Source organism: Frieseomelitta varia, unplaced genomic scaffold, assembly GCF_011392965.1.
Source record: "Frieseomelitta varia isolate USP_RPSP 00005682 unplaced genomic scaffold, Fvar_1.2 scaffold_277, whole genome shotgun sequence".
In the NCBI taxonomy this organism is placed as follows: domain Eukaryota; kingdom Metazoa; phylum Arthropoda; class Insecta; order Hymenoptera; family Apidae; genus Frieseomelitta; species Frieseomelitta varia.
Window position 1 is genome coordinate 284,292 of NW_025110009.1, and position 22,729 is coordinate 307,020.

The 22,729-nt window shown below is 35.0% G+C and overlaps 2 protein-coding genes across 3 annotated transcripts; one reads left to right on the forward strand and one right to left on the reverse strand.

Annotated features, from left to right (window-relative positions):
* The first annotated feature begins 650 nt into the window (after positions 1 to 650).
* On the forward strand, positions 651 to 22,286 carry LOC122529075 (myosin-2 heavy chain-like). Of its 2 annotated transcripts, XM_043654857.1 has the most exons (10): positions 651 to 750; positions 10,471 to 10,793; positions 11,577 to 11,799; positions 13,388 to 13,889; positions 14,327 to 17,086; positions 17,206 to 19,072; positions 19,503 to 19,616; positions 19,768 to 19,958; positions 20,417 to 20,461; positions 21,662 to 22,286. In XM_043654857.1, the coding sequence occupies exons 2-10, from the start codon at positions 10,556 to 10,558 to the stop codon at positions 21,986 to 21,988; spliced, it is 6,267 nt and encodes a 2,088-aa protein (XP_043510792.1). In that variant the 5' UTR covers positions 651 to 750; positions 10,471 to 10,555; the 3' UTR covers positions 21,989 to 22,286. The 2 variants fall into 2 exon arrangements, with proteins under 2 accessions (XP_043510792.1, XP_043510793.1); XM_043654858.1 differs by lacking the exon at positions 651 to 750 and having other exon boundaries at positions 10,583 to 10,702.
* On the reverse strand, positions 1,809 to 5,870 carry LOC122529077 (spindle pole body component 110-like). The gene is made up of 2 exons (XM_043654860.1): positions 1,957 to 5,870; positions 1,809 to 1,812 (listed from the first exon to the last, which is right to left on the reverse strand). The coding sequence occupies exons 1-2, from the start codon at positions 5,868 to 5,870 to the stop codon at positions 1,809 to 1,811; spliced, it is 3,918 nt and encodes a 1,305-aa protein (XP_043510795.1).
* Positions 22,287 to 22,729: the final 443 nt, after the last annotated feature.

Consider the following 22,729-nt stretch of genomic DNA (forward strand, 5'->3'; position numbering starts at 1 on the left):
GGTTGAGACGTCGTGCTTGTTGTAAAGTTAAAGAAATAAAATTATAAATACTTTTTTACATTAATTATTTTACTTCATAGAGAAAAAGAATCTTTTATTTATTGTTTCAAGTTGTACAGTGTATCTTCATACGAAATGCGCGCGCAATGATTTTAGGCTAAGGTAGGTGCAATTTCAACGATTGCAGCGCTAATAAAACGATCGCATATCTCGATATTCATATGATCGATATAACACGTCATTATGATCGATATAATTTCTCGTATCAGTTATAGGAGGGAAGCACAGCAAGCAAGGAGGAACATCATCCAGTTGTCTTAAATACTTTACATAGATGTGTGGTGTTTTATTTTTTACTAATCATGTCTACGTTAATCATGTCTACTGTGTAATTAAGGTATATGTTTATTTAATAATTAATGGAACATATTATAATTGATCATCAAATTATCTTCTCTTTGATTGTTTACTTACTACCAACTCGTTATGAGTTTTCAAAATGGCATTTGACTTTGACCATTTTTGTATAATTTGTTCTTTTTTTGTATATTTGTTTGAAAATTTTGTTTTTTTTTTTGTACAGATGACTAGTACAATGATAAAAATTCTGAAATGTTAGGACTACCATGATAAAAATTCTGAAATGTTAGGACTACCATGATAAAAATTCTGAAATGTTAGGAAGATATCACGAAATTGTGAGGAGTGTTTCGAAATTCGCAATGACGATAAATTGGATAGCTTTTCGTAGTAAGTATAATAACTTCAATTTATTTTAACAAAGCAATGATTTTTTTTCGAAAAGGAATATTGTCGTGGATATATAGTTCTAAACACGTTCTGCGCATTGTGTTATTTGCGTACTGCACAGCTTTCTTTAACTGATAGAAAAAGCGCGCCAAATTTGATTAGTATGAGTATATATATATAAAACTCTAATGATAGATATTCAGATTATACTGTTTGCAAATTAAATATTTTATAAAATATTCATAGATATGTTACTATATAATTTTACTATATAATGCATAAATATCGAAAATGACGAAAATTTAACGAGTCTTAGAATTTTATTTTAACTTTATTTTTAATTTTTCGTCAAGTTATTGAACTTTGAAGGTCGTAAACCCTAATATTCAAAGTTCAATAACTTGACAAAAAAAAATCATACAACAAGTTTTAGAGGATAATTGTAAAGGGCAGGCTTCAATCTTCAAATTTATAATGGATTCAGTCATAAAAAAAGTTTTTCAATGTTCTGAGAAACGTTTGAATTTATAGCATTCTCTACACGAAAAAGAATAGCATCTTTGCTTTCTCATTTACTACATGATATAAAAACATTTTTGTGAAAAATGAATCTAAAATTATGAAAGTAAAAGTTTCATGCTATAAAATGAACTCAGATTCATTGCTGTATGATTTCGAAATTATAACAGTTAATTATATTATATAATAATTATATTATATAATAACGTTAATTAAAACAGTAAATTATAACAGTTAATTTTCGAAATATTGGGAACTTAGTATACCTATAAAAGTTTGTAACCATCGCTCTAATTATTTTTTAGAGTTTAATTGTATACAGTTTTCATGATATACTGAAGAATGTTTGAAGAGATATTTAAATCACTATAATAAGTCTTGTGAAGTTTTTTAATTACTTATAAATATTAATAGAAATTTAAAATCTTATCTTGATGATAAGATAGACCTCTGTATATTACGTGCGAATAATATGGAAATCGCTTTTCTTGCGATTAAGACAATTAAATATGAAAAACAGAATGGACAAGTATTATGTATCACCTTTATGTTTTATTCCCATTACAAAATAATTTATTTTATTACAGCAGAATAATTTTGTATTACAATATCGCAAAATAATTTCATATATTTTCTACATTTATTTTCTGTTCAATTGAATGTAAAATTTCTTCGCTCGAGATGTACTTCTTCAAAAGTATCTTTAACTCATCGTTTGGATTGTCCAGACTATCCGTACTTGTATATTTCTTTATTTTTTTAATCGCTTTCATAATATATCTCTCGAGTCCCAAACTTTTCTCTTTCAACTTTTGATAAGCATACTGCAATTCGCTTGCCTTGTGTTTCAAATCGGAATTGATTTTCCTCAAGGTATACAATTCATCCTTTAAGGCAATCTTTTCAGACTCTAATCGATCCAATTTCGAGTTGGCAGTATCCAATCGAACTCGTATAGACTCTTTTTCGTCTCTTAATTTCGTCAGTTCCGCTTTCAATGCATGAATTTCTTCATCTGCAACCCGTATCTTATCCTTCTTTTTCTCGTCCTTCGTGAAATTGGCAACCAAGCTGAACCTCAGAGAATTTATCTCCGTTTTGAGGGAAACGTTCTCTACTTTTAGTTTATTCATGATCTCTATTAATTTCCCGATTCCGATCTCTTTTTCTGTTACCGATCTGCCGTAAGGATACATGTTTGATTGGCCGATATGTGCTAGCGCGCCTACGTTATTCACGCCATGACTCGAATAACTATCGATTTCTTTATAATAAAGATTCATCTCTAGCTTATTAGAAATTGGCCTGATCGCGAATTCACTCGTCTTGTCTTCTATTAACACGACCGTCTGCTTTTGAAGTTCGTCCTTTATTCGAGCCAGTTGCATTTTAATCTCGAAATTTTGGCTTTTCAGGTTTAACATCTCGAATTTTAACGATTCGTTTTCTATTATCATTCTCTTCAACTCTTCTTTCGCTTTCATTAATTTTGTTTTGTCAGTCGGGTATTTTTCAGATTTGCCATTGACTGTTTTCCGTTTTTCTGCTACACGTTCGATAACTTGTCCGTTTTGTTCGCTGAAAGTCGACTTGCTGTTTGTCACGGCTTCGTCTCTTTCGATCTTGCAGATTTTGGGTCGCAAACTGCTCACGTATTCTTGTTCTAACAATTCTTTCTCCTTCTTCAACGTGGCGTTCATTATCTCTAAAATTTTTAGTTGGTTCTCCAATATTCTGCACTCGCTGTGAATTTCATTCAGCTTCAGATTCAGTTCCTCGCTGGCTTTCTTCAACGTCTCGTTACTCTGTGTCACCTCGTCAAGGGTGACTTGCAAAGTCGTGTTTTCCGATCTTATTTTACTGTAATCCATTTTTAATTTATTTAATTCGACATTGGAGTGTTCGCTCGCCGTTTTAACTTCGTCAAGTTCACCCTTCAACGTGGTATTCTTATTTTCCAGTTCGTTAACGCACGTGACAAGTCGATTCTTCTCCGATAGAATCGTTTGAACCTGGTCCTCGAAGCTGACATTCTTTAAAGCCAGTTCGCTCATATCGTCCTGCAATTTCGAATTCTCGAATTCTAATCGTTTTATTTTATCCCCGGCGCCGTCCAATTCCGTTTGCGTATTTTCCAACTTGTTACTTAAATGCTCGTTGCTCATTTGAAAGTTTCTGATCTCCTCGAGTAGATTGTCCCGTTCACAAGCGTATTTATCAATTTCGTCCTCGAGCACGGAACACTTGGCGTGGACGTGCCTCACGGATTCCTCCAGCAGTTCCTTCTCGACCCTTATATTCGTCAAATTCGTGTTCAGTTGTTCCTTTTCATACTTGAGATTCACCCTTTCGAGATCTAATTCGTTGTAATCCGCCTTCAACTTATTGAGCTCCTTCAATCGTTCCTCGGCGGTAGTTTTCTCGGCTGCTAGTTGATACACGAGCGCCTCTTTGTCCGATTCCAGGTGAAAAACATTCTCCTCCAGCCGCGTTTTATCATCGACGAAATGTTCTAGTTTCATTTTTAGATCGGTAATTTCGCGATTCGCGCTCTCGAGCCTGTTCCTCGATATCGTTAGGCTCACTTTCAGTTGCTGTAGTTCAACCTTCATTTTCTCTGACGTTTCCCGTGAGCGTTTCGCATTCTCATTTTCTTTCTTGGTGATGATCGTTTCCCGTTTACACTCGGCTCGTTCTAATTCGTTTACCTTGTTTTGTAATTTTTCTTTCTCCTTCGAGGTAATTTGAAGGTTCCGCGTCAGGTCCGCGATCTTCGCGTTTAACGCCCCCTCCATCGTGTTTCTCTCGATAAGAGCGTTCGCCGCTTCGTCGTTTTTCTTTAGCAGAGTGTCACGAATTTTTCCCATTTCCTTCAACAATCCTTCCTTATCGTCCTGAAGATTTTGTAATTTCTTTCTCGTTAAACTCGCCTCGCATTTCACCTGTTGCAACTGTTCCAGCTCCTTCCTTGAATCTTCCTGGTCACGCTGCATCTCCAACGCTCTCCCCTCTATCATTCTTGTTTTCTCTTTCAAAACTTTGTTCTCTTCCGCTAGAATGACAATCTCCCTCTGCGTGTCCTCCAATTCTTTTATCCTCTGTTCCAGCAAATTTTCAGTATCGAGCAGCTCTCGCTCGAGAACGTTCACGCGGTCGTTCCTCTCGGCCAATTCTAACCTTAATCGAACGATCAATCCCTCTAGCTGTTCGATCCTCTTGAATATACTTAGACGATCGTTGGATACGACGATCACTTCTAACTGCTTGATCTCGTGACACATTCTACCGACGAAATCTTCCAATTTTTCAATGTCCTTCGACTCGTTTGAATTTCCTTCCGCACGACGATTCAATCCGTTCATCGTCGATCGTGCTTCCTCGATGATCGCCTCGAGCTCCTCTATTTTATTCAAGTATTCCAGGCCATCGCCGCCGTCGATTCTGTAATGCTTCTTTACGTGATTGTTCTTTAACTTATCGATTTCGACGTTGATCTCCTTTAAAGTCGTCTCCAAAGTCGAAAGTTGCTCCAAATGCTTGTTATTAGACTTCGTTATTTCCACTCGACTGGAAGAGCCCAGCTCGTCAGTAAATCTCGCAAGTTCAACGTGCAGCTGTTTCAAATTAACGCTCAGCTCGATGATCTTTTGTACGTATTTCAAGCAATCCGGATCGCCACCAGCAAGCAGCGCTTCGTGGTCGTTTCTCAATTTATTCTTCAAGTCTTTCGCCAATCGTTCGACGTTGTCGATGTTATCCTGACAATTCTTGCTCACGTTCCACGAACTACCGTCGAAGTTAACTTTCAATTTGTTTAATTCCATCTTCAAACGTTTCGTCAGATTGTCCAGCTCGATGATCCTCTTCTGATAGTCCATTGGATTGCCACTCTTGTGCCGTATCACCGCTCTCAGTTTATCGATCTCCACGTACAAATTATTGTTGATCACTCGCGATCTGTGCAAGCGATCGTTTACGTTCACCAGCTCCTCGGACAGATTCGCTATTGTCTCGGCGACTTTGTTAACTATATCGGTGAATATGATCTCCATAGTGTAGTCGACCATCATGAAATGCTTCAGCTTGCATTTTAAGTGTTCCACTTCTGAGCTGTGTTCGTGACCCTCTTCGACCTCGTTCAGCCGACTTTTCAGATACTGAATCTCGTTGTTCAAACGTTCTCTCTCCACCAAATACTTCTGCTTAACTTCCACGAGTTTGTCGTCGGATTTCCAACCGGTTCCCTGCGCGACGCCGACTAACTGCCCGAGCAACGCCGATTTAATGTCGGCGATTTCTTTCCTCAGCTCTTTGTTGGTCGTTTCTAGCCGTTTGATTTCTGCTCTTTGATGCTCGATCAATGGGACAGCGTGCACGGTGTCGTCGGTTTCTCTAGCAGCCACGCGTAAAGCTAACTTCAACCGCCAAATGTTGGATCGTAATTTCGTACGATCGTCCCGCCAGTCTTGCATCTGCTTCATTATGCTATTCAGCCTGCACAGCGTGGTAGCTGCGACTTCTGCTATTCTCGTCTTCTCTTTGAACGCGTTATCGTCATTTACCTCGATCGGCAGGCAATTGTCGAGATATTCATCCGCCATTGTTGGATCCTCGTGCCGCGTAAGCGAAACCGAAATTCTCGCTTCGATTAATTTTAACTGAAACTCCCGACCCTACCTCGGTGTACTAATCGCGTTGCAGTTACTTCAGAGTTATCCCCGTCGGCCGAGTTTTTAATTGGTTGAACTGCCGGCGCTGGAAGTTTAAAAAATTCGCACATTCACATCGTCAAATATCGAGTAAATTTTAATGGAGATAGTTGAGTGCATTTGACTTGGATCAGTCATTTCACGTTTAATTAATTTTGTTGGATAGTGCAGGATAAAGCCTGTGTTGAGATATTAATTTTAATAATTAGGTCTCTAAACTATGTTTGGAACTTTCTAAATTAGTCTTGGTACATTGCGTTACAGATTTGATTTTATTTATTTATTAAAATCAATACAATTAGAATGGCAAATCATTTTTATTAAAAGTTTTTGCAATTGGATGTTGAAAAAAGGGAAAGCATTATTTAAAATTGCCTTGTTTCATGTTCTATGAAAATGTAACAAAGGCATTTGATTATCCGAATAGAATGTATCATGATCAGTTCAGATGATCAATGTGTTATTTAATTTGCATTTTGCATGTAACTTTAATCAGTTAGTTTCATAATTTATGATAATTCCTTATAAATATATTATATTTTTTTAGATGTAAACGATATACAGTACCTATGCAAATTACAGTGAAAGTTTTACACTTTACAAGTAAATAAAATCGTATATTATAATTATTTTGAAATATCATACCTCAAAGTCATTTGAAACGTGCAAAGAAATATTTCCAAATTCTGCATTTTTATACGAATAATTTTCTTCTTTTGCATAGAATTTTTATTTTTTATTTTTACAGGAAGTTTGTTTAAAAATTTATGGTTATGTTACATTTGACATGTCACAGAAATGATTGCTATATTGTTTTTCGTTTAGAATAAATTAGCTTGTTCGATTAGGATTATTAAATTATACATTTCTCTCTTAAACGCAAATCTTGAATTGATTAAAGAATAAATTTTATTATATTTTATTATAATGTATAATGAAACGATATATATTATATCAAAACGATGAGAGTTAGACTATTTTAGTTTATTAACTAATTTTATTAGTTTATATTATTTTTAATATAATTATAGACTTAACGAAAGGATTTGCCATGTATAAAGAATTTAATTTTTAACTTTATTATTTTAATAGAACTGAGATAAAACATCTTAGTGAAACAGGGAAAGAATTATAAAAAAATTGTATTTTAATTATCCATTTATACTGTAAAGACAATAGAGAAAACACACGTTAAATATAATGTATTACCAATCTCATTTAAGAACGTGCGAAACTTGCGAAATTCATAATCTGCATTAAATGCAAAAATTTGGTTAAAAACAGTAGCTATCCTAAGATCGTTGAGTATAGAAAACTCCATAAAGTTTAACACAACTTGTCATTTGATTCAACACTTAAACAATAATAATAACGTTGGCAAATTAATAAATCTGTTCTTGCTTCCATCGACCATCCTGCCGTAAATTTTCCACGCAAGTCACCCCACGTTCCCCCTGCACAATGTAGGATTGCGCTTTTGTTTCCCGCTAGACGTGAAATTTTTTTTTTTTCGGGAAACAAGTTATTCAAACACACAATGAAATATCTTTTTAATTAATTCGTGCTTGTTCACGTAATCAATTTGCGCAGATTGCTTCAGGAATTCCGGCGAATCCTGTGGTAACCATAGTATTAACGTGGTACACGTTTCCGCGAGATCTAATTACAGCCGCGTTATTAAAATACGCGTTTGTATGCAGCTCGTCGACGGGTGCTCGTCTTTTGAAACGCGAAAACTGAAACTATCTTTCTCTTTCTTTTCTCTCTTTCTGCTCTCCGCGCTCTCCTCCCCTCCTCTGTTGTACAAACGATCGGAATGTCGATATAATTAAAAGGAACGGTAGCGAGGCCTTTCTTCTTAGATTGGCAAGAAAGTTGTCTCATTAAAAGGAATCGTCGGTCCACGCAGTTACTTATCCGTCCGATTCGGCGAAAACTTCCAAACGAACCGGCGAACTTTCGATCATATCCTCGGCCATGGAGTTCCGCCATGTTCGTAATTAAATTACGCGCACTTCGGCCGAAAGGCCACAGTTAGAATTTTGTTATTAAAGCCTCGATATTAACTTTTACATATTTATTGCGAAACTTCCGCGGCAAAAACTTCGACGCTGAACGAAACGAACGATTCTGTTTGTCGTGATTAGCATCTGCGAAACTTCGCGTTACTAGTCACGGCGAAAGATTTAAAGTGCCAATCCTTGTTCAAAGTTGAACAATTTATATTAATCTTGGATACCAAGAAAACGCGCGGTATTTCACTATCTCAGAAGTTTTGGTTCATCTTCTTTTAGAGGAGATTCTAACACGAATTATATAGCACGAACGTTTAAATGACGCTTGTAATAATTGGCAAGTGAAGTTTTCTTCCAATACCAAGTTTGGATTTCTGTTTTAATAAGACAGAGTTGTGAAATAGCTTTCACACAGTGTTCTTTAATGTAACACGATTATAGTGAATCATCTTTTTTATAGAAGATTAAACAATAAAAATTTAAACGTATTTAAAGTATATTTAACATACTTAACATATTTAAACATATTTGAAAAATATAAAAGAATAATACAAAAATTTGATATATACATATGTATAATGTACAAATTAAAATATCCAGATATTCAACACGCTAATTTCGTTTTTCAATATTGGCATCAATAAAAATTTTATTACTTAAAATATTTATTACAGGTACATTTATTAGCAAATTTATATTGTATAATACCAACCACTGAAATGGTTCCATCGATTAGGTTTTCGTTAAAAGTTCTTAGTTCACAGATACTGTAACTCTTGATTCACGTTCAATTTAAACGATTGCCATAATTGAATTACGACTTGCTAACTCTCGTTAAAGAACATTTTATTGGATGTTCTAATTTTAAGAAAGTTGTACAACGATACGAAAGTTTTCGAACGTTTCATCTTCAGTTCTGTTGCTCGTTAGTTCGCTCGAGGGTGCATTCTGTCAATGAATAATTTATATAATAAATTATAAATAAATTATATGAACGTATGAAAATTTATTATGAAACTTTCTTTATTCTTAATCATTTGAGGACGTAATCTGAATTATGGATACGATACGAATTTAATTTATTAAAAAAATGTACATATTTTCTTTGTTTCGAACTATTAATCTTCTATGAAGAATTTTAAAATTTTTAGAGCAGCGATTTTTTCTGAACATTAGAAAAATATTTAGTCTTTACTTTGACTATTTTTAAAATCATTTGTATTTTGATGTCTTTCTAATTTTAATGTAAAATCTAAATTGTTATGTTTCCTAGTGCCGAATGACACCAAGAGTCAAGAGTTAATTTGCATAAATACTATTAGAAAAATGTTTTCGATCAAAGTAGAACAAAGAAAAATAACTATAATAATGATAACGCACAATAATATCTTTAATATCATTTCGAAGATGTTAATCTATACTCTGGTCTAATGATCGCGAACAATGTCACTGAAAATTCTATTGGCTGCTGTACTGGACATTTATGAAACCACGATAAATAATAAATATATGTATGTCGTGCACGAAAAACATATCTAAGCGTCGAAATCTGAACGAATTTATTACACGGCCCAATAAAACAGACCAGTCTGACGTTAAATCAGATTATCGATCTTCATCGATGACCGCGGTCGTGTGGCAGCAAAAGTGTGACTGCCGCGTCGAAATACATCATTCCAACCTCGTATATCCAGGCTAAATGTTTTGTTTTACCTGGTGCTCGGGGCCAGTTTCGCGCTTAGGTGCGTCGAACTGTCTGTAATCGGTTTACGATCATAACTCACTTACATCGGTGATTCGTGACACTGGCAGCAGAGTGGTCGAAAAAAAAAGGAGAAAAAGCAGGAAAATAGTCGTGTTCGGATAACCTGTAAAACGGATGGCTGGAAAACGAATTTAGGAGATCGGAGAAATGGACGTAAGGACAGCGATATGAATGGAAAGTATTGGATATTGATATTCTCTTAAAAGTGGCGAGTCTTGTAGCACGTGGGCGATAATGATCTTAATGCGGATTCGTATGATGTATGGCCAGTCGTTATTGTGTTTCTTTTTATATATACCTATATATATAATTTTTATATTCAGAAAAGAAGATATCTTTTCTTTTTTGTGCTTTTTAACAATATTTCGCTCTCAGATATACTTCATCCCTCTTGCAATTGAAATAATATTATTAGTGCTTTTTATAAATTACAGCATTACAGTATCAAGTTGTGTCGAAAAAATCTAGATAGATAATTATTTTGTCTATTAAATATTTAAATATTAAACATGGAGCACTATACTCAGAATAGTTTTAGAACTATTCTACTATCTATCATAGTTAAAACTCTGATAATTGAACTACACAAACAATATAATCACAAAATTTCTTTACCATCGAGTCTCTAAATTCCTAAAATCAATTCCTCCAAATTCGTCCCCAAGCTCTAAGATCCAGCGTCTCTAAGCTCGTTTCTTCGTATCTGTTACAGGCACGAATCGATGTTAAAATTCTCGTCTCGCGTTGCGGGGCAAGCGGTTTCTAATTACGGAAAACTTTAAAAGATTACTCGTACAATGGAGGTCTGTCGGTGCGGATGTGACGCATCGACGCGTGAATCGATCGATCCGCCGCACGAGCCGTGCTGTTGCTGCAGCTATAATCCCTTCAGCGACAAAGAAGCAGAGATCTACGACTTGCCGTTTGCCCTGAAGAAGCTCACGGTAATGAAGTGTCAGATGAAGAAGTGGCGAATGGAAAGACTTCAGCTCGAGAGCGAAAATAGATCACTGAAACAAGCCCTCCAGTCATTCGGTATCGATGTATGATACTTCTACTAACTTTTCTCCTCTTTCTTCCAATTATTCTTCTTCGTCTTCGTCTTCTTCTTCTTCGGTATTCTCTTTCTCCACCCGTGACTCGTCTAGCAGTTAACTCGTGCGAAATTGATTAATTGGAATTCTGTACGGATACCCTTCCGTTCGCGTTTCTCTTGCCTTGCGAATTAGACGAAACGAATTACGTCCCGTGCAATTAGTGCTGCAAAAAGCGGAACGAGAGAAATTATATACACTGGGTGTTCCATTTAATTTGATTAGCTCGAAATAGTTTTCGTGTCGTTGAGGATGCGAATGAGTGTCTTTGAGCGAACATCAGGATACTGAAAAAATTTTGAAGAATTTATATCCATTTCTGATTGAATACATATATTATGATCACGTTCAAGTATGTTTCAATAGTTTTGAGACACTACGTTGATTGTACTACGTTATTTGCAATATAATTCATAATTCAACTCAGATCAATAAATTCTGCTCAAAGTACGCAATTTTAACCAAGGAATGACATCGAAAAAATTGCGTTGATCTATGCTGTTCTCGAAATTCGCAATAAATTTACTACATTATTTGCAATACAATTTTTCGGGGATTTGGACCAGTAAATTCTGTAATAGTGGATACAAACCCGAAGACGAATGTAGACCGGAAGCTACCTCGCTTTGGGAATTTTCCTTTAAAATCCAGAGCGTTTTCTTTGAACGGTATCATGCACGTGCACTGTTCCGAATGTTTCTAAAGATTAGATGTTTTCGTGTAGGTGTAAATGTGGATGAGATATTGAAGCCCGATCCGCTGCTAGCGCACTACCAGGAAGAAATCGAAAGGCTGCAAAATGCAAACGCGGCGCTCCAAGATAAAGTGAGGGATCTCGAGGAAACTCTTGCCGAGCGAGATTGCTGTGACGATCCTGACGCCACGATTCACTTCTTCAGAGAGAAGATGAGATATCTCCGAGAGGGTTTCGCGCTTGAAAAGAAAGAGTACTACTGCTCCCTACTTTTCCCACCTCGTGAACCAAGATCTTGTTTAATTCTTTCTTCAATCCGACAACGAATCATTGATTGGTAGATGATATGCACTGCTGTTTACAAGTATCCGGACATTTTAATTAATTCGCAATAAGTTATTATTAATATGTGGATTTTTCTAAAATATACAACTTAATGAGTTAAATCTACAAGTTAAGTAATGTAAATTGTCTAGTCTAAATTGTTTATTAAAAAACGTGGGAATGGTTCATCTTGTTATACGTATAATATATATTACTATATATATTATATACTATATAATTAAATATCATTTATTGTTAGACTGTTAAATTTCATTAACATTAGAAGACTTTCTAAGTGCTATTTTATAGAACAAAATTTTAATTGTATGTAGTATCTTCAAAATATTGTACATTTAATCTGATTATTTTGAAACAGTAGTGTATACGTACTACACGAGTACAATATTGTTTGGAAGAATGAATTTACAAAAATTGAAATAATCGTATAAAACATTTCCAAATTTATTTTTAGGTACTTTAGGACGATGTACCTCTTTAATATAAATTATTAGACTAATTAATATCATATTCGAGAATTTAGAAAAAATATGGTTCAACCCTTTTCTGTTTTCAACATCTCATTTTAGACAATGGAAATTTTACTCCTTGTGGAAAAGATATAGCGAGAGCATTAGTATTGAAATATTAAATGAATCGTTGATTCAATAATAAACATGATCTGGATAAGTGTAAGTACCTTTACCAGTTCGTTAGAAGCTAATGCGTTAACACTGAATTTATGAATTAATATTTAAAGTTCTACTTACGACCTCCCATTAACCCTTTTTGTCCCAATGGGACATATACGTCTCAGAGAAAATGTAAAGCATCTTACTAGGTAATAAATATTTAATTCTGTTCAGCTAAAGTTTCAGCGATATGTTACTACTTTGGTTAATGTACTTACCAAAATGTTTCCTTGAAAAGTGTATAGATTACATAATCTGCCTTTTTTAATTAACTTTTACAATGCAAATGGGATCATATGAATCTTAGGCAAAGTTTCAAAGTACCGTCATATAAAATATATACGTTATTAAATTAATATTAAATTAAAGTTTTAATGGTATTTTATCTGCATATAATAGTTCTCGCGAAAAATGTCTAGATAATATGACCTAACTTGTTACCAATTATTATTTTGGAATTTTTTAAAATTAATATTTTTCTCTATTCATGTCGCTTATTATTAATTATTATTATCAAAGATCTCACTATTTACACTGAAAGGATTACTTTGAAATGGAACCATTTAATCAAATATCATAAAATAGGGCTAGAAGGATTAAAATTATATTATATTCCATTTCTTCTTCGTAGTAATTATCACATCTATAAAATCTAGCTTGTAACTATAGAAGAATTTAATTGTAGTCTAACTGCTGACTCCTGACAGAACAAAAATGTCTTATTTCCGCGCCTGATTCATTTTACAACTACTCTATATCTTTTCCACTAAAAATATCCGAAAATGTTTTTGTAGCCTGAGAATTCTGAAGCGTCAAACTTCTTTACAGATTGCGGGACATAATATCGGATTTGAGGTTGAAGCTGGCACAGGTTGAAGAGGACATCAGCTGCCCCGCGATATATCGTTTAAGGGCAAAGTTGCGTGAACTCATGAAAGGTCAAGTGGCCGAGGAGCAGGTCTCCAAAGTTGTGGAGAAATCGATCGAAACCTTGGTGGACCTTTCGAAGAGCTGCGACGATCTGCGTTTGGAAAACGAACGTCTTTTGGACGAGTTGGCTAACTTGCGTCGTGTGTTGGCTGATCACGAAAGGAAGGAAGTACCGGAATCAATCTTGAGAACAGCCGAAACAGTTACCGTGCCGGAATACGTTGACATTTCAGACCTACTGGACAAGCTGAATAATTGCGAAGATACCGTGACTGACCTAAGGAAACAGTTAGAAGAAAAAGACAAGCTGATCGATGAGTTGAACAAAGAATTGGACTCGATAGTCAGTCAAAAAGATCTAGAAGCCATGAAAGAGGACCTTAGGAGGAAGGAAGACAAGGTATCTAAATGGTTTAAAGCTTCAAACGTTCACTAATAACTTCAGATAGAGTCATAGAGTTATTTAGCATAATAATAAAAGGTTGTTTATCATAAAATATTAATGAGTGAGATTTCAATGAAAGGTATGATATTAATTCTTGATGTATAGGAAATTATATACTGTTTATATACACTTTATATATATTTTCTCACAATTTATTCTCGTTATTGGAATTCCATTGTTAAATGCAAATTCTATCATTTTTATACTTTAGATGTGATTTGTGATTTCAAAACTTTTATGTGAAATTACGAAAAGTTATGAGTTTGATGGTCAACATATATTTCTTTATTTTTCCTAATAGAATTTAACCGTAGTACTTTTTAATAACTTAATTTTGAATTATCAGTTAATTTCATTTCATAATTCAATTTGATCTTTAAATAAAAAAACAGATCGCAGAACTCTTGAACACTCTAAGACAATCAGAAATTGACCTGCTCGAGCTCTCCACCCTAAAATCCAAACTGGAAGACTTCAAAGATGAAACAGCCGACTTACAGTCGAAACTCGATAAGGCGAACCAAGATGTTGACGATCTGAAAGCTGAGATAGCCAATCTGACGAACGAGTTGGAAGACTGTAACGAGCGAAACGCGGAGCTGCAGGAGTATTGCATGGATAAAGACGCTCTTTCGATGGAGCTACGCGACCTGGAGGAGAATCTCGCAGCCGCGAAACTCACAATAGCCGATCTTGAGAACGAGGTGGACGCTTTGAGGAGAGACAAGAAGAATTTGTTGAACGAGCTAGACGAGGCGAGAAAACAGATGGAGGCGCTGACCGAGCAACTGGAGGATGAGAGAGCAGCCAGGAACGCGTTGGAGAAGGAACTGGAGGATAGCCGAAACGAGATTGAAAAGTTGCAGAAGGAGAATTCGGATCTGAAGGATCAGATCGACGCCGAGAGGAAGGAAAACGATAAACTTCGCCAGGCATTGGAAGCGTCGAAGGAGCTGGCCGACGAGAACGAAAAGTTAGAGGCTCGACTGGAGCAGCTGAAGAGCGAGAACGACAGCCTGACGGAGAGGATGGAGGAGCTGAACGATTTAAATAATCAGCTGAGAAACGATTGTGATAGTATGAAACGGGCGATGGATAATTTGCAAGCGGAGATCGACAAACTGACGGACGAGTTGGCCAACGCGGAACAGAAACGCGACGCGTTGTTGAACGAGAATAACAGTATCAGAAAGCAGCTCGAACGAGCGATTGCGGAAAATGAGAGTCTGAGAGCCGAACTGGACGAGGCCGGCGAACAACTCGACAAACTGAAATCGGAGAAAGGCGAGCTGCAGAAGAGCCTCGACGAGATGAAGCTCGAGAACGATTCGTTGAAGCGGGATATGAAGGCGTTAAGGGACGACCTTGAGGATTCTAGGGGGCAAGTGGAGGAGCTGAAAGCCGCTGGCGATGCGTTAAAGGCGGCGGATAAAGATAAGAAACTCGAACTCGCCGAACTGGAACAACGAGAGGAGGGCTTGAAATCCGAGAAGGATCGCTTGACGAAGGAGAACGACGACTTGAGAAACAGAAACATGGAATTGCAACGGAGGTTAGAAGAGCTGGATCAGATAAAGGGGGAAAATGCAGATTTACTTGCTGAAATGGATCGTTCGAGAAAAGAGCTGGAGAAAACGTTGCAGGACATTGATCAGTTAAAATTCGAAATAGGTTCTCTGAAGGATGGGCTGGACAATTGCGTGGGCGAAATGGAGAAACTGAGAACCGAAAACAATGACCTGAAGAAGGAGAACGAGGCTCTGAAGTCCGAAATTCAGGACATTGCCAATCGTTTGAAGAAGGAAAACGACAGTTTGAAAAATGAAATTGCGGAATTTGGGAAGAAACTGGCGAAATTGGATGAACTGAAGGGAGAAAATTCCGATTTGCTCGGCGAACTAGATCGTTTGAAACAGGAATTGGAGAAAACCTGGAAGGAGGTTGACCAATTAAAATCCGAGGCAAGTTCGTTGAAGGACGCGCTCGACAAGTGCGTGGACGAGATGGAGAAGTTGCGGACTGAGAATGATGACCTTAAATCGGAGAATCAAGCTTTGAAGTCCGATATTCAAGGACTTGACGAACGTTTAACGAAGGAGAACGCTGACTTGAAAGCGAGAAAGGAGGAACTGCGACAAAAATTAGGGGAGTTGGACAAACTAAAGTCGGAAAACGCGGATTTGCTCGGCGAGGTCGATCATTTGACACACGAAGTGGAAAAATTTTTAGAGGATATCGATCAATTGAAATCCGAGGTAGCTTCTTTGAAAGACGCGCTGGATAAGTGTGTCGGCGAGATGGAGAAGCTGAGAAGCGAGAACAATGGCTTGAAGTCTAAAATTCAGGGGATGAAAGGTGAAGGGGATAGTCTAGTCGTGGAGTTAAATAAACTGAAGGACGAGAATTCCGCTTTGAAAGGCAAGAGGGATCAATTGAGCAAGCAATTGAGTGACGGTAAGGCGGAGAACGAAAAACTGCAAGCGGACAACGAGAAACTGCGAGCGGAAAAGACTCAAGTTGAAGCCGAAAACAAGAAATTGAAAGAAGAGATAAATTCGTGCAGGCAGGAGAATGATAAATTAAAAGACGAGCTTGCAAAATTACGGGAACAGTTGCAATCATTGAACGACGAATTGAATAAATTAAAGGCAGACCTCGATAAATCCGAGGAGAAAATTCGGTCTCTGGAACCGTTGGTCTCTCGTTTACAGAGTGAAAACGATAAATTACGAAATGATTTGACAGATTTGGAAAACGAGGTGAACGATTTGAAAGCAAAAGTGGGCAAAGAAATTGCTGACAATGAAAAGATGCGGAACGGCTTGAAGATATTGGAGGATCAGGTGCAAGATCTGAGTAAGAAGTTGGACAATGCCAGGGCAGAAAACGATGCTTTGAAACAGGAGAAGCAAGATCTCAAAGCAAAGTTATTGAATATGGATCAAGATTTATCGAATTTAAAAGCGGAGTGTGCGGATCTGAAACAAGAGATTGCTGATCTGAAGAAATTAGTTGACGAGTTAAAAGAAAAAATCACTAAATTGGAAGCAGACGTGGATCATTGGAAAATGGAGAGTTGCAAGCTTCAATTAGAGATTGATAAATTGAGAGCTGATTTTGAGGGAACGTTGAAAGATGTGAGCGAGTGTAAGGTAAAAGAAATTGTAAGAATGTATACTTTCGTTCTTAAGTATTAGGATATACAAAACGAAAGACTCAAATAATAAAAATAATACTCAGTGTGTTTAAATTTATTTTCAATATTTAATAGGCTAGAAACAAAACACTACAAGAAGAGTTAAAGCATCTGAAGAATGAAAAAGGTGAGCTTGATCAAAAACTAGCTGATTTGACGTCTCAATTCGAACAACAGACGAAGACGCTGGAAGCAGAAAAATTGGCGAAAGATAAGGGTGATTCAGAAATCATAAATCTGAAAGACGAACTTGATGCATTGAAAAAGGAACTAGAAAAATTGAGAGCAGACAATAATAGATACAGAAACGAACTGGACGATCTAGGTAGACAACTTTCAGCGACAAGAAACGAACTGGAAAAATCCAAAAATGAGGTCTTCGCATTGAGAGATGCTAACAACGCGTTAAAATCAGAAGTAGATCTCCTGAAAAGTTTAAAGGATGAGTATAATAAATTGAAAATCGATTTAGATGCTCTGAAAGCGGAAAACGCGAACCTACTGCAGGATAGGAAAAATCTCAAGGACGAGTATGGCAAGTTGAAGGGAGAAGGCGATGGTCAGAAAATAGAGATCGATAGACTAAGATCTAACTTAAACGCAGAAAAAGAAGCTGCGGAAAGATTAAGAGTGGATCTACAAAATTGTCAAGCTGAGAACGATAAGCTGCAAAATGAGTTAAACGAGATAACAGACGAGCTAGGAAAATTAAGAAAGGAAAACGATCGTATGAAGAACGAGATCGACGAGTTAAAGAAGACGTTGGCAGTTGCAGAAGTAAAGGTAAAATCTCTGGAAGATGAAATTTCCGATTTGTTAGCCGAGAAAGAGGAATTGATCAACGAACTCGATCGTCTCCGGCAAGAGCTGAACAATCTTCGAAACGAGGCAGAGAAGCAGATAACCGCGAAAGACGCAGCCGTGAAGGAGCTAGCCGCCCTGAAGGACGAGCTAGCTGCCCTAAAAGGGGCGTTGGACGAGACTCGCCGTGAGAACGAAACGCTAAAGAATGAGAACGAGAAGCTGAATGCGGAATTAGCAAAGTTGAATAAGCAATTGGAAGCCTTGAAAGATGAGAATGCGAGGCTGAGAAATGAGAATGCAAAGCTGGAAGACGAAAATGCGAGCCTGAAGGTTGAGAATGCGAAATTGACGGCGGAGTTAGCCGAAACGAAGAACAAATTGACGCAGGCGGAGAAACAGCTGAACGATTCGAGGAATGAAAACGATCACCTGAGGAGGAAAGTGGCTGATCTCGAGAGCACGATGAAGGAGCTGGAACCTCTGAAGAAACAATTAGAAGATGCTAAGAAGGAGCTAGATAGATTGAGTCCGGAGCTAGATAAATTGAAATCGGAGAATGCAAAATTGCAGGAAGATTTGAATAACGCGATGAATGAATTGAACAGGTTGAGGAACGATTTAGACAAATTGAAAACTGATTACAAGTTAGAACCTGAATTGGTTGACCTGAGGGATGAAAAAGATATGCCAAAAGAACGTGAGGACGTGTCAGTGGAAGAACTAGTCAAAATAAAGGAAAAGAGCGCGAAACTGAAGAGCGATTTGGATGATTGTCAAACGGAGAATGCAAGACTGCGCAAAGAATTGGAAGACTTGAAATCGCAAAATGCAGAATTGCAGAACGATTTAAACAAGGCGAAGAACGAAGCGAGTAAATTAAAGGGCGATTTGGATAAATTGAAAAGCGATTACGGTGACTTAAGGTCAGAGTTAGGTAAACTAAGAAACGAGAAGAATAGACAGAAGGAACGCGATGCTGCGTTAAACGGTGATCTTGATAAATTGAAGAAAGAAAATGATGAGTTGAAAGATGGGAACAAGAAACTGAAAAGCCAATTATTCGTTTGCCAAGCAGAGAATGAAAGACTGCATGAGGAATTGGAAAAGTTGAAGAAGGAAAATGCCGAACTGAAGCAAGGTATGATAAGTATTGCAGAAGAGTTTCGATTGTTTGCACTCTTATTCAAATTGGATAGGGAGTTTGTAAATTCAAGCAGAGTGGCTAATGGACGGAGTTTATCTTAAGTAATATTCGGTATATTTTTACACTAGTGTATATTTACTAGTAGTCGGTATATTTTTGTTTTGATCTAAAATTATTCGCGTTTCGACGATACATTTTATTTGATTTTATAGCAAATTATATTTTACAAGAAAATTAAATAACGTTTTACAAATATACGCATCAGATTTTAAGAAAATCTGATTTACATTTTTAGTTTGCTCTAATTTTAAAGTGCTGAGACATATTTTTCAACTACTAAGTACTAATTGATAAGAGTGTAACAAAACATCATTCTGTTTACGAAGCCATAAATACATTCATTTATGAAATGAATTTTATATAGTGGAGAAGATAAAGCCTAAGAAGACGGAAATAGATAAAGATATTCTGGATGATTACAGCGATTTCATTAAAATGAACGAATTACTGGAGAAGAAATTTGAAAAGCAAAACGAAGGTAAAAATTATATGGACATTTTTTTATGAGCAAAGAAACCCAGAGATTCGAGAATTGATTTTTATGGTTTTGTCAAATTTTTGTTTTAGATTGCAAAATATAAAATATTCTTCTTTTATACTAAAATTTTATTTTCTGTTGTATAAAATAGGTGTGCAACGCATTCGGGATTATATTAAATATTTGGAAGGTAAAATTGAAGAACCTAAAATGGCAGACAAGCCAGAAGAGGAACCAGAAATTGATCCAGAATTGAGAAAAGACATTGCAAACTTATTAATGAAATCGCACAGCCTGTCCAATGATATTTATCAAACGGAACAGGAAATAAAAAATCTTGGGGTATGTATAACATACACAATATTTTGTATTTTAAATGTTTCGAGTTTTTTATTTCGAAAAAATACTGTTTCTTTTATTTTAAATCAGTTTCTGATATTTTTTCATCTTTTTAAAATAATTTTGACAATTAGAAAGAAGAAAAACTAATTTAAATTGATTTTATTACTGCTATTAATTTTGAAAATAAAAAATTGACAGGCTGAATTTATAATGTGTGAATAAATGATGATATGGCTATTGATGAAAAATAGATTTATATTCTTCTTATTATTTATTGTTTTATTAAAATACTATGCATAATGATACTAAAATGAAAGTAAACACAATTTTTTAAATTTATAAATAAAAATATTTAAATATAAAATAGTAAAAAATATTTACTAAACAATTTATAAGATATTTATGTATGAAATATTTAATTTTATTATTTTAACTCATTATATTCATATGTTGCATAGGTTAAACCTTACGAAGGAGCCTTTGATCCTGACAGTTGGCTGAATGTAAGTCCAAACACAATTAAGTATAAATTAAATATATCCATTAAATGAAAATTCAATATCATTGCAAGTTTTTCATTTTTGTATATTTCTAACGGATGTCTTTACTGCACTGTATATCAGTTGGAATTTTTAGGTAAAAAATATTCATTAGCAATGTGTAGAAGCATATCTATTAATTAATAATCTAAATTTTTGCTTTCAACAAAAGCTTTTACTTAATAACATAAGAACGTAAAAATTTATAGTCGAAAGCTTTTACGTGAAAATTACTATTTTCAATAATTACTGCTTCAATATGTATATAAATGTAGGGTATACGTATCCTCTTTAATTATTTATTTCCATTTTCCATTAGATTATCAAAAAAATATTAATAGCTTATTCGTACCTTAAAATTTATTGATACTCGTTGATATTTTTAATGTTATCAATTATAAGAAGTTGATAATATCACGAATTTCTGCCATGAAAAATAATTGAAAAAACATTTTAGTTTTACATGCAAATATTTGACACACATAAATATTTTCTGACATGTTATACGAAAATTAATGCGTTACTGAATCGAATATTATCGATACATTATATTGATTATATTATCAACGTTGTGGTTACCTCATGTAAACCACAATGATGTAGATTAATGATGTTATTTAATGAATGAATAAATCTGATAGATTTAATAAATCATTCTGTACTCCAAAAATTTATATGTATATGTCTTTATCCCACATTAAATCAAAGACATATCTTTAAATTTGAATTAAACAATAGCTTAAACAATGTTTATTTTTTTATTGAAGTTCGAACAATAAAATTTTAAATAAATTGCATTTATAATTTTTTTTTTATCAAAAAATATAATATTTATAATTTAATATTCTCAGTTGAATTCCACTATCAAAAATATTGATTCGTACAAAACCTATTGTTTAAAATTTTTTAAATTACAAATTATAAATTATTCGACAAATCATTATTCTTATTAAAAGAAGATTAGTTGTAAAGATTAGTACAAGAACATATGGTGTATTTAGTAAAGATTTAATGTAATACTGTTGAAAATCAATCTTTTTATTAATAAATTGTTTTTTGTTCATATATCATATGCTCACATTTAGATTGGGTAAAGGTTCAATCAATAAAGCATATTTCATTCTAGTAAATGGAATATCATTAATTGGAACGTATTTTTTGCAGTCGTTGACACTGACACAACTGGCAGAGCTTCACGATAAGATTTGCCAGTTGACATCGGATATGGTACACCAGGACAGTAAAGCAGTGCCTTGCGATTCATCTGGACCAGCTACTCCATCACAGGTGGATTACAATATTTTGAATCAGCGTATAGCTGCTTTGCAGAAACAGATAGCGAAGAAGCAAATAGAGACAGACTGGAAGCTGCAAGAGCTAAGGAGAGTTCTTCGGAATGAACAGGCTAATTTAATTCGAATTTCCGATCAAATGAATTTAGAGAGAAAACGCAATTTGAACCTACAAGACAGCATGGATGATTCACTTTAATACGGTTTTCCTTTAACCTCGTTCGACGACCGTCTTCTCCAAGACATTTCACGGATGAGAAGAATGTATTCCATCGATCCTCGAACGTAATGAATTTAATTTGACGAATCCATGGTGAACTGTGAGATCAACAGGCTGGTACAAGACTGTACGAGGTAAATATGGTTTCTGAAATCGTATTGTCGAGAATGCATCTGTTTCTTGTTCAGTGTTATGGTGATCATCGATGTAAGTGTATTTAAATGAAAAATATATCGCCATAAAATTCGAGATTTTGATATGTCGTTCTGATTTTATTTCTTTGGGATAAGAAACTGAAAATACTATAAATAAGATTCACAAGTTTTTTTTATTAAATCATAAAAAACATTATGCTATCATTGAGAGAGAAATGATCCATAATTAAATAAGAGATGAAGATTTCTTGAATGTAATAAATTTTTATAAAAGCTTTACAAATATTTGATAGATAAATAGATATTTAGAATTAGAATTAAATAACAAATTATAAATTAGAAAGTAAATTAAAATTAATAAATTATAAAATTAAATAGAAAATTATGAACTGTTTAGAATTAGAAGAAAATAATACGTTAGGAAATTTGAAGCATTAATTACATTTAATAGATAGTTGGATTTACAGTATGTTTCCAAATCTAAATTTTCCCAGCAGTTTTCTCTTAAAATTTTCAGATTAATTAGTTACGAGTTGGAAAACTTTGGGTTCCAATTAAAATTTAA